This window comes from Falco biarmicus, chromosome 4, assembly GCF_023638135.1.
Source record: "Falco biarmicus isolate bFalBia1 chromosome 4, bFalBia1.pri, whole genome shotgun sequence".
NCBI classification, from domain to species: Eukaryota; Metazoa; Chordata; class Aves; order Falconiformes; family Falconidae; genus Falco; species Falco biarmicus.
This window is the reverse complement of record NC_079291.1, coordinates 68,413,793-68,428,782: the sequence shown is the minus strand read 5'-3', so window position 1 is coordinate 68,428,782 and position 14,990 is coordinate 68,413,793. Positions and strand designations below refer to the sequence as shown.

Below are 14,990 nucleotides of genomic sequence, written 5' to 3'. Positions count from 1 at the left end.
GCTGGGGCTGGGGCTGATACTGGCAGGGCTTGGGCATGCTGCAGGGGACCCCCCCCCACTGCAGGGGGTGATCTCAGCCCTGTGTCCCAGGCTGTGGGGGGCAGAGCTGGTGGGCTGCAGGTGCACATGCAGCCCCATGGGGCTGCCAGTGGGGCCAGTGCCCACAGTGGGGGGGGACACAAGGCAGAGCATCCCCCAGGGTGAGGGGTAATAGGGGCGGGGGTGGGCGTGGGTGGGCTGGAGGAGGGGGGATAAATGAGGGGGGTATCAGGAGCACGGGCTGCCTGTGGTATGGAGAATTAGGGATGCAGGGTACTCAGGGTATGGAGAATTAGGGGTACAGTGTACTTAGGGTATGGGGAATTAGGGGTATGTGGTACTGGGGGCATGAGGTACTGGGGGTACAGAGAATTAGGAATACAGGGTACTTGGGGTATGGAGAATTATGGGTACGGGCCACTGGAGGTATGGAGAATCAGGAGTATGTGGTACTGGGGATATGGAGAATTAGGGAAACAGGGTACTCAGGGTATGGAGAATTCGGGGTACAGGGTACTGGGGGTATGAAGAAATGGGGGTACGGGGTACCCAGGCTATGGGGTACCTGGGGTATAAGCTAACTGGGGTTTGGGGTGCCTGGGCTCAGGGCTACCTTGGGTATGGGAGTGTGGGGCAGCCAGGTGAATGGGTACCTGGGGTGCGGGGCACCCAGGGTGTGGGGTTACTGGGGGGGGTGGTACCAGCCTGCCAACCCACAGCACAGCCTCCCCCCAGCCCGGCGTGGCTGCCCCAGCTCTGGCTGGGCACGGGGGCTCTGCCAGCGCCAGGATCCCGCCCTGGCTTCTGGCGAGCGCTTGGTCCCGTGATGACCACGTCAGTCCAGGCTTTCACAGGACTTCCCCATCCAGAACACTCCTCGGCTGCTGTTCAGGAGGGTTTTTTGGGGGGAGAAGAGCTGGCAAGGGGGGGGAGGAGGAGGGTTAAAGGGTGGGGAAGGGCGGCGAGCCCTCCACTCCCATCCTTGGGGAGCAGCATCGCAGTCCAGCCACCGCATGGGCTGGTTTTTGGGAGGCCGGGAGCAGGGCTGAGCCAGCGCCTGCTCTCCTTCTGTTGGGGAGAAATTTGAAACGCTTTTTTTCCAGGAGTTATGCTAAAATCCTGGGTTTTTTTAATGCTTTTCCTGCTGTCATTTCTCAGCAGGGAAACAGCCCCCAAGCAAAGGCAGCACTGGCTGGTCCATCATGGCCCTGAAGGACCCCGAAGCACTCGGGAGGATGGGGAAAAGCGTCTTCCCAGGTCATCTCCCTGCCACTGTGTGGGACTGGGAGGAGATGGGGGGCACGGCATGGGATGTGGATGTGATATTTGGGTATGGGATACATGATATAGTGTGTGGACTGTAGGATGTGAGGTACAGGGTGCAGCATATGGGATGTGGGATGCAGGATATGGGGTGCACGATATGGGATACGGGATGCAGAATATAGGATCTGGGATGTGGAATGCAGGATATGGGCTATGGGATGCCAGATATGGGCTATGGGATGCAGGATATGGGGCTATGGGATGCAGGATATGGGGATATAGGATATGGGATATGGAATGCAGAGTGTGGGATGCAGGACTGGGGTGGCACTCTGCAGCCAGGGATGTCACTGTGCCTCACACCAGAGCTCATCACCTAAATAAATTCGAATCCAGCCAAGGCAATGCCTACTGGGAGCAACCCCAGCCAGGCTGGAGCTGGAGGGGTGCTAAGGTGGCTGGGTGTGGGGTGTCCTGCTGTCACCATGTTTCCACAGCCAGCTGCTGCTGCCACTGTCCCTGCCACTGTGACTGTGCTGGGGAGCCAAGACCCCAGGCACAGAGCCCTGGCACAGGCAACCCAACCCCAGGGATGCTTCGGCCGCATCCTGACACGTGGAGGCAGCGGCCACCGCCTCACCTTTCCTCCCCCCAGCTCCAGAAATAGCTGTTCCAGTTTTAGTATTTTTATTCTGCAGCTTCATGTGATAGAAAAAGCAATGGCTGTGAAATTGAAAACACACAAAATATTTACCAAACTTCAAGTTTTTGAGTCAGATTTTCAACATCTGGAGAATTAAAAGGGTCTGGCAGATTCGGTGAGCTGTCAGCGTAAAGCCTTTAAATATGTTGTTATTATTATTTATGGTCTGGAGCCTGGAGAGGAACGAAGGCCAAAGGTTTCAAAAATAGCTTGAAAAACGGGAATGGATGTTTTTTCCAGAACCAGCTCACTTTGAACAGTGAGATATTGAGATGCAACTCTTAAAAAATATATCTAAAAAGCAACTGGGAGAGGAATGTGCATCATCAAGGGCTGCCCCGAAGCCGCCCCAGCACGGTGGAGCTTGGCCATCCCCGTGGTGTCCCGGCTTGGGCTTGCTTCAGAAAGTGTTACGCTCCAAGCAGCCCCTCTCCCTCTTCCCAGTTTTCCCCCAAATCCTGGCTTCCAATGGCTGCTTTCCCAGGGAACAGCGATACCCCTCAGTGCATCCACTTTGGGAGGAGTCGGGGTCTCTCGCCTCTGGCTTGTCCATGTTTGAGGACCAGGGCTTTTTTCCCCTCCTCCGGCAGGTTGTCCAGAGGGAGTGCCGGGAGCGGAGCAGTGTCTCTTGGCCAGACGGCCTGGAATTCGGCAGCTGGATCTGGCCTGGCCCTGCCATAACAGCAGAGACGGGGACCTGGCACCTCCCATATCCCCCTGCAGCTGGATGCCCAGGGATGCTCTGGATGCCCAGGGATGCTCCTGTTCAGGGTCCCTGGGGATGCTCTGGATGCCTGGGGATGCTCCCATTCAGGGTCCCTGGGGATGCTCTGGATGCCTGGGGATGTTCCAGTTTAGGGTCCCCAGGGATGCTCTAGTTTTGGGTCCAAAGAGATGCTCCAGTTCAGGGCAGGGGATGGAGGAGATGCCTCTGCACCTGCTGAGACTGGAGCCTTGGGCAGAATGCGGCCCCTGAAGCAGCAGTGCTGGGCATGGTGCAAAGGAGCAAAGCCGGCAGGGAGAGGGTGTGTGGGGACCCATTTTAGGCTGCCAGGGGCAGGGGCTGGTGCAGTGGTGATACTCTGCATCCCCCTCAGCCCCTCACCCCATGGCTCAGCCCTGGGGAGGTAGTGGGGCAGCACAGCTCCCCCAGCCCCTTTGTGGGGCTGAAAGGAGGGTCCTGGGCACGCACAGCGCCTCTGCTTTTCCCTTTCATCCCTTGCCTGCGTCTGTTCCCTTTCAGCCTGAAACGTGGGTTTCTCTCCTATTTTGGGTTGGCTTTTCAGCTGCTTTCTTTTATTATTTTAATTTAGGCAATGTCATTATATTTTCCATTATTAAAAAAAAAAAAAAGAAGAAGAAAGAAAGGGAGCTGCTTCCCAAGGTGGTTTCCAGCTCCCGGCTGCTGCTCAGAGCTTTTGTTCCTGGCCAGCACCAGGACGTGCTCATGGGGTCCAGCGTGGCAGCACCCCCTTCCCACCACCCATGCCCTGGGGGGGGCAATGGGGCTGTTGGGGGGGTGTACCCCAATGTGGGGATGCTGTTGGTGGGGGACCAAGCAAATAGCAGCCCCATCCCCACTGCAGGGGCCCCAGCAGCACCAAACGACGTGCCGATGCACCATCCTGCTCATTTACGTTGGGCTCCGGCCATCCCTAATTGCTGGTGGGGTGGGACAGGAGCTGCCAGCTCCCAGGCTCCTTTTTCCCTTCCCTGCTTTGCTATTCCCTTTTGGCCGGGGTCCGGGGGGTAACAAGAAGCAGCTGATCCTGGCCCCCCCAGCCCCCCCACCTGCCTTTCTCATCACCACAGGATATGCATCCCGCACGGAGACTGGTTCTTGCCATGCCCCCTCGCTGGCATCCCATGGTCCTGCCATCCAGGAGCTCTCCTGGGATGTTCCCATCCCTGTCTCTGCCTTCCAGGCATCAGTGGAGCTGGATGGACCCACCAGTGCTGGGGGCAAGCGGGGCAGCATTGCACCTGCACCTGCACCTTGCACACCCCAAAAACCCACAGCCGGGACCCACCACACCCCATCGCTCACCCAAAGCTGGGGGGGGACCCAAGGACGTCCTCGTCCCAGCCCCAGCCACCCACCTGCCTGTCGTGATCTGAGCCAGGAGCATCACCCTTGCCAAGGGGCTGAGAAGGCAAAAAAAGAGTGATTTGGGGGTTTTTTGACCCCAAAGTTGATGTGTTGCTGAAACCCCCTCTCGGTTCTCCATCCTACAGGCTGCAGGTTCAGAGTGGGGTCCTGGCGGGGCTCCCCACACTGGTACCCTCCATGTAGCCACCGTGGGTCACGCAGAACCACATGCCACTGGTTTCTGCTAATGATTAGGGGAATTAGAGACAAAAGCGTCCCAGCTGGCAGCCTTGGACACTCAGCCGTGTAATCAGCCCTGGGCTGGACTGCGAGGCTCAGCACAGCACTCAGCAGTGCCTGGAAGCCAGGAGGGGCCAGGGGGTTATTTTGGTACCTGATGATGCTCTGCAGCACAGGGGTGGGGTGTGGGTCTGGCTGGCCCTGGCCACTGTGGGGGGCGTTTGGGGCTAGGGCTGGGGCTGAGGGGCTCCTCGTCCCCAGGGCTGGAGGCTGCAGGACCCTCAGGATGGGGCCAGAGGCTTCAGCCCCCAAGCTGAGAGTCCCACACCCGGGGAGGGGGGGCAGCGGGAGGATTTTGGCTGCAGCCCCCAGCCCAGCCCCTGACCCCGGGCGGGTTTCCAGCCCTCGGGAATGTGGGGCAGGGCTGGACACCCAAGCATGGGCCTCCCGCAACCCAGGCAGATCGCTGTGTGTGTGCCCCTGGCTCCTTCTCCGTGTCCCTGGGACTAGGGGGAGCCCCTGACACCCCCTTGGCTCTCCCCTGCACCAGTCCCCCCACAGCTCCCAGAGCCCACAGGACCCATGGCATGATGCTGGAGGTCCTGGCCGGCGCTGGGGCGGGCTCCAGCGAGGTGGAGCAGGGTGCAGCTGTGAGCAGAAGGGGCTGCAAACAGGGGTGTCCCACTGGCCCCTTTGCATGGCTGCTTTTTGTCTTTTTTCACCCATTTTTCTTCCCGATGCCATAAATAGCAGCAGAGCTGCAGGAGCTGCTTCCATCTGCCCTGCCTGCGCAGCTGCCTCCGACCAAGCCAACCAGATGGTGGAAAACAATCCTGCCCGCTGGCACTCCCCCCGCCCCCCCAGCCCTGGCCCCAGCGCTGGCGACAGTGGTGCCCGATGGGGAGCATCCACCAGCCTCCCCCCTGGCGAGGGACGTGGCTCCCGGTGGGGCAGCACCCAGCACCCAGGGGCAGGCAGCACCCAGGCACAGGCAGCACCCAAGGACAGGCAGCACCCAGGAGCGGGCAGCACACAAGGACAGGCAGCACCCAGGAGCAGGCAGCACCCAGGAGCAGGCAGCACACAAGGACAGGCAGCACCCAGGAGCAGGCAGCACCCAGGGGCGGGCAGCACCCAAGAACAGGCAGCACCCAGGCACAGGCAGCGTCCAAGGACAGGCAGCACCCAGGAGCGGGCAGCACCCAGGTTTTGTGGGGGTGGGAGCCCTGCTGTGATGGGGTCTCCGCGTCCCAGGTGCCCCCTCCCGTGCTGTGCTGTGGCGTCGCCCACCTGATGTGCCGGCGCCTGGCTGCGGTGGGTTCCCACCCAGGCGGGACGGGGAGAGAAGCTGGGATTTGGCCGCTGGTTTGGCACCCACCCGTGCCCCCCCGGGTGTCCCCTGTCCCCTTTGATCTTGCGAGCGGCCACATCCAGTGTCAGGGTGAAAAAATGCCGCATCCCGGCCAAACCGTGTTGTAAAAGGGAAACGTTGTCCCGGGAGCTGGGGGGGCTGGCCCCATAAATGCAGCCTGTTCCATTACAGCATCCGCTGGAGCCACGGCTGGGAGGGGGCATGGGGGGGGGTGCGCACCTGCGAAACCCACCCAGCACCCTGAGTCAGGGGACAGACAGTCATTAGATGGACAGAGAGACCCCTGCCCGTCACCACGGTTGGGGTCACCCACTGGGTGCCCAACTCCTGTGCTGGCTACATCCCTGTGCTGGGGCATGAGGGGGGCGGGAGGGTGTCACGGGGCTGGATGGGGCCCCCCCCGCAGCTGCCACGTCCCCTGGCCACGGGGAGCTGGCGCGGTTCCCCCCGTGTTGCCGCCAACCAGCTGAACGACGACCAAGGCAAACAGGAGGTGCTGGGACGGTGCTACCGTGCAGGGCGGGAGGCGATGGGGCAGGAGTTGGGGGGGTCACACATACACGCGTCTGGGCACCCCCGGAGAAGCCCAGCAGCCAGGCGGGTGTACACACAACCATATATTTCATAATAAATAATGTACAAATCTGCACGCGCCCTTGGTGCGTGCCAGCACCGTTGCTGTGGGGGCGCATCCTGCCATCGCCTCTCGCTCGCTCCCCTGGCCCAGGCGCACCGCAGGACTTAGGGGGGGTGTCCCTGCGCTGGGGAGAGGCTTTAAGAAATATCTTTTTTTTTTTTCTCTCCTGGATAAAAGTTGGGGCAAAATGCTCCTCAAGGGGAAAACAGCCTGGCTGGTGGTAGCAGGATGGGTGCAGGATCAGGCCCAGCCAGGCTCTGGGCTGAGCTCGGGTGAAGGTGGCAGGGATGGAGCCTGGCATCCCAGGCACGCCACGGAGCCCCCGCGCCCGGCCGGATAGCTGTCACCGCACGTTCCGGGGCAGAGCGTGCAGGGAGGGCATTTTATCCACATCCTTCAGTTTTTCCCCAAAAGAAACCTCACGTTTCCTTGTGGGATGCAGGGCAGGGGTGCAGGGGGTGCTCCCGTTCCTGGCACCTTCAGCCATGAGTGCCCCGTTGCTGGACACGGGGCAAAGCACCGGGTGGGGACCCCTTCCCATCCCAGCCCCTTCCCCTATTTGCTTCCACCCCCTCTTTTATTCTTTTTTATTTAAATAACCCCCGTGGGGCCGTGGCTCTGCTGCCGGCATCACCGGCACCGCAGTCCCTGGGGCTGAGCACCAAGAGCTGCCCCACACAGGGCTGGGGGCAAGGGCAGGGGCAGCACCGGGGGGGGGCTGGCGAGGCCGGTGGGGGCTGCCTGCTGTTGCCCCCCTCGCCACAGCCCAGTGGTACCCTGCCCTGCTGTCCCCTGGGGTCACGGCAGGAGGGTCCCACTCCACGTGTCCCGTGTGTGTCCCCCTTAGTCGTTATAAATGAGTGCGGTTAAAAGCGACGGGGAAAGGGAGGGCAGAGCTGAGCCGGGGAGGGGGCACAGAGGGGGGGTGCGGTGTTCATGGCTGCCCCCGGATCTGGCCCATCCTCCGCCGGCTGCTGGGGGTCTGGCGGGTGGCCGTGGGGCCTGGGGCTCGAGCGCCGGAGGCAAAGTCCATCACCTCGGGGGGAGCCCGGCGCATCTCGCTGGTCCCCATCTCCCGCCGGATCTCAGCCAGCGCCTCGGCTGGGGCCGTCAGCAGCCGCTGGAAGAAGCTCTCCCGCCCTGCCGGCCGCTCCTGGCAGGTGAAGGTGACAGCCGTACCCGCGTCCGCCTTCATCTCCCTTGAGAAGCCATCAGAGGTGCCATCAAAGCAGCGGCCGATGGCGATCTCCTTGGCCAGCCGTGGGTTCTGGTCCGTCACCGTGTAGATGCCATAGTTGTGACCCAACGGGTCGACCGGTGCCAGCATGGTGAAGGCAGCTGTGTGGTTGTTCTCTGCCACGGGCGGGTGACGGTTCAGGTACTCCCGGAGGAGGCTGTTGACAGCTGTGCGGTGGCAGCTGCCTTGGGGGATGATGGAGACCAAGGTGCGATCCACCAGGCTCTGGTCGAAGAGCATCCCGCTGCACTTGAACTCCACGCAGGCACCTGAGGTGTTCTCCAGCAGCATGTCCCGCACGCTACGGGTGTCACGCAGCCCATAGAGCTGCCCCCGCGTGCGGGGGTGGCTGCCCCCCACATTACGGGACCTCACCATATACTCCTGCGGCCCCTCGATCTGCACCTTGATGAAACAAGCCCTGAACTCCTGAGGGTTGGGCCACCACGAGAGGTAGTCGCCAGTCCAGGAGGTCAGGTCGCTCTCCTTGAAGGGCACCACATTGTACTCGTACTTGTCCACCTCCACGCGGTAGAAGCGGAGGTGGTTGGCGCTGACCGGAGCCTCCTCACACTCCTCGAGGCTGCGGTAAGGGTAGATGGGACCATTGGTCTCATCAACGTTGTTGGGGTCAGGCTTGGCCACGTTGATTTGGAAAGCTGTCTTCTTCAAGTTGGGGTCATCGTGGTCCAACCGGCGGTAGCCCAGCTTGCCCAGGTAGGGCTGGGACACCCCAACTGCATTGGGGTTGAGCTTGGGGCTGGAGGCCACAGCTTCCAGCTCCTCGCCGCCCAGCGTGGCCGTGACGTATGCTGAGTAGGCATCGGGGCGCTGGCCATCACAGAAAGCGGGCAGGCAGGCGCCATTGGGACCTGTCACCACGCTGTCAAAGCGCCCCCATGCCCGGGGATTGGCAGGATAGCCGGGCTGGGGCTCCAGGTTGATGAGGCTGATGACCACCCCTTCCAGTTGCTCATAGGGGTTGAACTTCTCATTGCTGTAAGCCCTGACCTTGACAAAGCAGCGACGGTCCTCCGGCACGTCCAAGTTGAAGAGACGCCGCTCCCGGATCTCCAGGTTCCCCACCAGGAAGGTCCTCTCCTCCCTCTTGCCCCGGCTCCCCCCGGCCGGGCGGAGGACACCTTCCTCCTCCCACAAGCCGGTCTCAGGGTTCAAGGACCACAACTTCATCTTCTGCAGGTGTTCTGGCATCCAGACCTGCCCCGCGTCCATCCGCACCTCCACTGGCCCCGTCTGCAGCACCGCACCTGTCTCCCCTTCCCGAAAATCCACGGTGAACATGCCGTAGGTCCGCAGAGGAATGATCTCTCCCTCAGTGTTGGCGAAGCTGAGGTCGCTGGAGGCCGTGCTGGCTGTCGCCATGTCCCTGGGGTCCAGGAAGGTGACGCTGGCTTTGACCGTGCCCCTGAAGACCTCCCCAGAGGGACGGAGGAAGGCACCAGCGGGGAGGATGAGCTCCCCAACGGGCTCCCGGCCGCTTGCCTCCCCCAGTGGGATGGCGTTGCTCTGGCTGCTGTCCAGATCTACCGGCTCCTTCTTCCGCAGCATCTTGACCTCCTGGTAGACAGCACCACCACGGCGGTTGAAGGGCAGGACTTTGACAGCATCCACGAACCTCTGCTGCTGGTCTACAAAGCGAGCCACCAAGCGCTGTGTGTCCGGTGGCACCTCGATGGTGAAGGAACCCTTGTAGCCAGTGAAACCAACCTTCTTCCCACCCAGGAAGATCTGCCCAAAGCGCAGGGGCTCGCCAGTGTCAGCTGCTGTCACCCGTCCCTGCACCAGGACGCGGGGCTGGGCACAGGGTCCACAACCGCACTCAGCCACCACCTTGATGGGCAGCAGGGAGCCGGCGCAGGGGATCTCCCGCATCTCCATCCTTCGCACCCCGCAGCAGTGCCCCGCATCTGCCCCGCACCCCGACTGCTTGGCCAGGCTGCTGGCACACGGGGCAGGCGGGCAGCGCCCCACATTGTAGTAGCGGGAGCCGGCGGCATCCTGTGGGCACTCACTGGGCAGCTCCACGAGGCTCGGCTCAGGCTCCGGCTTGCAGCTCTGCTGGCCCTGGGCTGGGGGACACAGGGCAGACCAAGGGTTAGGGTGACCCTCCCCACCACACCCCCCATCCCAGGGTGATGGTGTGGCTAAGGAAGCCCATCCCATTCTCACCCAGCACGGTGAGTGGTGCTGGCGCCGATTTGATGGCGCCTGCCTCGGTGCTGGCTTTGCAGTGGTAGGTGCCAGCCTGCTCTGGTGCCAGCCCCCGCAGCACCAGGCGGCTGCCGTAGCGGTACACCTTCCGCTCCAGCAGCGTCCCGTTGTGGTACCTGCAGGGATGAGGATGGGCTCAGCAGGGATACAGCTGGGTCTGCCTTTCCCCACCATCCCCAATGCCAGCTTTCTGCTGCCCAGACCCTGCTCACCAGTAATATTTCTTGGGTACCGGGGTGCCCGAGGCTTTGCAGCAGAAGGTCACCTCCTGCCCAGCCACCCGCACCTTCGCCTTGGGATGCAGCACCATGTAGGCTTCTCTGCAGGGGAAGAAGGTGGCAAGGAAGCAACGAGCTGCAGTCCCCCTCTTGGTTCACTCCCTCACACCGTGCATCCTTTGGGGATGTCCCTTGAGGGGGTGCACCGTGCAGCCCCCACCTCACGCCGCGATGCTTACCCAGCCTCTGCAGCCTCACATGCACCACCGCCACGCCAGAGCCGTTGGAGACGATGGATGCCAGTCCCGGGGCAAAGCCCTCGCGGTGGATGCTGATGTTGGCGGCAGTGCCCTCGCACAGCCCCGTCACGGGTGAAGTGCCCGTGGGCATCGCTGCGGGCCAGCAGCACCGGCGGGCGGCCCTCCAGGTAGATGTGGGCGTCCGGCAGTGCCGAGCCGGTGGTGGAGACGACGGTGCCCTGCAGTGTGTGCTCAGGGCAGGCTGCGGGGGTGGCACGGTGCTCAGACCTCATGGCTGTGGCCGGCGGCGGGGGGCCACACGGGTTGGGGGCACCGGGGAGGGAGTCCCTGTGTCCCCAAGAGCAGGTACCTGGGCAGGGCGAGGGGGGACATTTCTGCACCTCGGTGGGGCGGCCGGTGCACGGCATCTTCTTGGTTTTTTTGCAGCTCCGGCGCCGGACACGTGTCCCAGCGCTGCCACAGCTGTGAGAACAGGGGCCCCAGGTGCCCCACTCCATCCACGCTGGCTCTGTCAGGGAGACGCCGGGCAGGCATCGGGCACCACGTTCCCCCAGCCCGGGGTGGTCCCATAACACAGGGACACGGGAGGTCCCCAGACAGGGAGGGTCCCTCCAAGCCACCTGTGCCCAGCCAGCCCTGGCTTACCCCTGCCAAGCTGTTTTTACCAGCACGGCCTCTGTTATTGCAATTAAGCTGATGATGCGCAGGCAGCAGCAGCTTTGCCCAGGAGGTGGCTGCACCGATGGGGAGGCAGCTGCTGTGCGCCAACGGCCCCCTGGGACCCCTCGTGCCACCAGTGGCATGGGCAGAAGAGGAGATGGAGGTGGCTGGCTTCAGGTGGCAAGCACTGGCTGGGGGGCAGGTGGGTGCTGGTAGTGCCGGGGTCCCTACCTGGGCAGGGGCCGGCACTGCACGGCGGCGCTCACAGCTTTGCCCTTGCACTTGACCTCCTTCAGCATGGCCACCAGCTGGGCATTGACGCATCGGCGAGTGCGGGTCTGGGTGCCGCTGCTGCCGCAGGCGCTGCGTGAGCAGGGACTCCAGGAGGACCAGTGCGACCAGTAGATATGCTCTGGTGGGAGTGGGGAGTAGAGGCATTATCTGGGGCCCACCACCCACGTCCAGATCCATGGTGTGCACTTGGCCCCTGGGATGATGCCCAGCGTCATGCACCCAAGGGGTGATTGCTGGAGTTGGGGGGGGTCTGGTGGAGTCGCAGCACTGCAGCACTCGGTGGGATGCAACAGCGGGAGGGGGTGTGAAAAGCAAGGGGGAGAGCACAGCAATGGGTATGGACCCCCCCAACATGCCAGCGGGGTCCGGGGGGGTGGCACTCACCCAGCGGGCAGAGGAAGCGGATGTGGTAGTTGGAGCAGGTCTTCCCCTGCGGCTGCTCCTTGTTGATGCACCGAAAACCCTTCTTGGGGCTGACGTGCACCACCTCACCCACCTCCTCGGGCAGCTCCCACTCAGTGGTGCGGGCCTGGATGGCCACCGGCCGCTCGCAGACGCGCCCACGGTAGTAGAAGCGAATGGCCTCCAGGCTCTCGTAGTCCCCATCCCCCCCAGGGTGGTCGATGTTGAACCACGATGTCCACTCAGCTCCTCTGCCTGGGACAGAGCCAGCCCTGAGTGAGCGAAAGGGGAGCAGCCCCCCACCCTGTCCCTAAGCATCCCAGGGTGCCACCAGGGCTGGGCACAGCTCAGGGATGCCGAGGGCTGCACAGGCAAGGGACAGGTGGATGAAAGTGTGTGGGGATGGAAGGCGCCAGGGGATGCAGCGTGGGAGCCACGGGGAGCGCAGGGTGTGCACAGCATCCCTGCTGCAAGGGTCCCGTGGGGACACTGCCACGGAGGAGGTGGCACTGCCAGGCTGGCACGGTGGGTATTACCCCATGCAGCCCCTCTGGGGGGCTCTGACTGCAGGTCCCCCAGGGCACGGTGTCTGGCGGGGGCTTGGGGACAGCCATACCTGCTGTGTCCAGGTCGAGGTCTGCCAGGCTGGGGACTGCTTTCCAGGGCTTCCCTGCCGTGCCGCTCTTGCCCGGCTCCGAGTTGTTCTCTGTGGGCTCTGGGGAAGGACATGGTGAGAGCACCCAGTGCCAGGGCACCCTCTGCCCAGGGCACCCAGCGGTGCTCAGATGGTCCCTTGCCAAGCCGTGGGCACTGAAGCAAAGCGCAGCCAGTGCTGGGACACACCAGGTCTCAGTGGGGATGGGGACTCGCCACCCTCAGCACCCTGCCCCCTGGCAAGGGGCTCCAGGCAAGGGGCTCTGGGCAGGATTTACCAGCTCCATGGGGCTAGGCCGGTGGTGTCACCATCCGGGGTGGACAAGGAGATGCTGCAGCCCCCTGGCCAGCCAGGGGTGGATCAAAGGGCAGCTGAGGCTGGTGCTGTGTGGCGAGTCCGGCTGTACCGGGGGCCCATGCCATGTTCATGGGCTGCTTGCCACGAAATGCTCCCCGCAAGCTCCCAGCTGCCCTGGGGCAAGATCATCCCCAGGGGTGATGTGGGATGGGGAGACCAGCCAGGGTGCCCACGCACACACCCACCACGCCAAGATGACAGCACGAACCTGGCGCCACAGCAAACCCTACCAGCCAAAGCGGGAGGCAGCAGGAAACTGGGCTGTAAAACCACAGCCGGCAAGCGGGGACACCACCACGGCAGCAGCTGGCCCGGGGGGCTCGCTGCATGCCCCAGCTGGAGGGTGGACCCCCCAGCTCCCACTGGGCCCAGCCAGCCGCATCCCAGGATTGAACCCAGGGAGTGGGGTCTGCAAGGGCAGCGCTGCCCGCCTGCCCCTCATGCAGGTTGATCCCAGGTGCTGGGCTGGGGGCTTCAGCCAAGCTGGAAACGACAGATGAGGGGAGCAGGTCCTGAGGAGAAAACTGGCCCCTGGTGCCTGTCACCCACAGGCACTGGGCAGGATGCGGCCAAGCAGTCAAGACACCCCTGTGCAGCCTGGCACACCCTAAAGTACCCGTGGGGACTCCACGGGCGCCCCATGGCCATGCAGCGGCACCATCCCTCCGCCAGCAGCAATCCCACGGTAGCGGGGACCTGACCCTGCCACCTCCTGTCCCTTCCCCAGGTGGCAGGGATCTGGGGGACAGCGGGACCCGTCACAGCCTGCACTGTGCAGGTGGATGGATTCTGTCCCTGGACCAGGGACGGTCCCAGCTCAGTCTCACCCAGTCACTGCCCTTGGCACCTTGCAGGGACCCCACGGGTCTGGGGGGCTCAGCACCAGGGGGCAAAAGCCCCATAGAGCAGCTTGTGGTGGTCGAGCCAGTTGGGGCTTCCCGCAGGTGCTCAGCCATCCAGCGCCGCAGCTGGCAGAGCTGGTGGGGACGTGGCGCAGGACACATCCCCATCCCTCTGGTGACATGCCCCAGGGAGGGCAAACCTGCCCCAAGCCTCGCCAACGCGTCCTCCTGCCAGCAGATGCCGGAGGGACTGTCCCCAGCTGTGGTCAAAACCCTGGCGCACCTCTGATCCTGGCACACATCTGGCCCCGGCACACATCTGGCAAGCACTCAGCCCCAGCCCCATCCTGCCCCGCATCACCACCGCCAGCCCCCGGGATGGCAGGGATGCCCCCGGCCGGCAGCACTGACAGGTCCCTGCGCCGTGGTTAGCCACCAGTCCCGGCCTTACCTGCTGCCCTGGCACCATGCAGGGCGGCGAGAGCCAGGAGGGCCAGTGCCAGCTCACCCATGGTTGCCTGTGCCGTGGCAGGGCGGCCGGCAACTGTGAGCGCGGCGGCACCGTTGGTCTATATATGAGGCCTTTCCCCCTTGCGCCGGCAGACAGCAGCAATCGGCTCCTGGCACTCAGGACCGTCGCTCTGCCGGCGCTGGATCGGTGTCAAGAGGGAAGCGGGAAGGCGGCCTCCCAGCAAGCCGGCGCGCGCTGCCACTCGCTGCTCCAGCCCGGGAAACTTGAGGGTTTGTTTTTGCAAAGCTGCTAAAATTGGATGCACTTGGGAATGCGGAGGGGAGGGAAAGGGGAAAAAGCCAAGCAAGCCCAGCCTCGGCGCTCCTTGCGGTTGGGGTCAGGGTGCCAGCGCTCCCCTGGCACCCGCTGCCGTGGGGCACGGTGGGCTGGCGGGGCCGGTGGGCGCCCGTGCAGTGACCTGGCCGCGTGGGTGTTGCCAAGCTGTCCGCAGCCCCATGCCGAGGTGGCGCTGAGGCCGTTGCAGAGCTCAGTGCACCCATGGCCCCAGCTGCCCCCTGGGATGCAGGATGCAAAGCACCCAGCGGCGCTGGCAAGTGATGGTGACTGGGGGGGGAGGGGGGCGATGGGCTGGGGACCCTCCCCAGGGTCACCTCCAAACCACAGCTCCCCACGGTTGGGGACCGCAGCCCCCTCCCACAGCCCCGCCAGCGGAAATCCCAGCGCATTCCCTGCATTCCCCAAAACTCCAGCTGCACCGAGCTCCCCAGGGGGGAGGCAGCTCCCAGTGCTGGTGCGGGGTCAAGAAGACCCTCTCTGCTGGGACAGGGCGGGGACGGTCCCCAGCGGTGGCTTGTCACTGCTCTCCCTGTTAATTAAAAAACCCTGTAGCGAGGGGGCTGCTGCTGCGGCCCCTTCCCCAGTGCGCTTGAGGGTTTCAAGCTATGGGGGAATGCAGCAGCAATGGGGACCCCACACCCACCCATGGGACCCCAGGAACTGCCCACATCCCCATGGG

General features: G+C 63.5%; 1 protein-coding gene across 1 annotated transcript; it reads right to left on the bottom strand.

The window, feature by feature from the left end:
- Positions 1–6,904: 6,904 nt before the first annotated feature.
- On the bottom strand, positions 6,905–14,088 carry CILP2 (cartilage intermediate layer protein 2). The gene is given in 11 exon segments (XM_056337469.1): positions 6,905–9,673; positions 9,774–9,931; positions 10,028–10,130; positions 10,264–10,402; positions 10,404–10,534; positions 10,643–10,801; positions 11,185–11,210; positions 11,212–11,365; positions 11,632–11,904; positions 12,266–12,364; positions 13,955–14,088. Coding segments are annotated over 11 exon segments (3,696 nt in total). The 5' UTR covers positions 14,016–14,088; the 3' UTR covers positions 6,905–7,280.
- Positions 14,089–14,990: the final 902 nt, after the last annotated feature.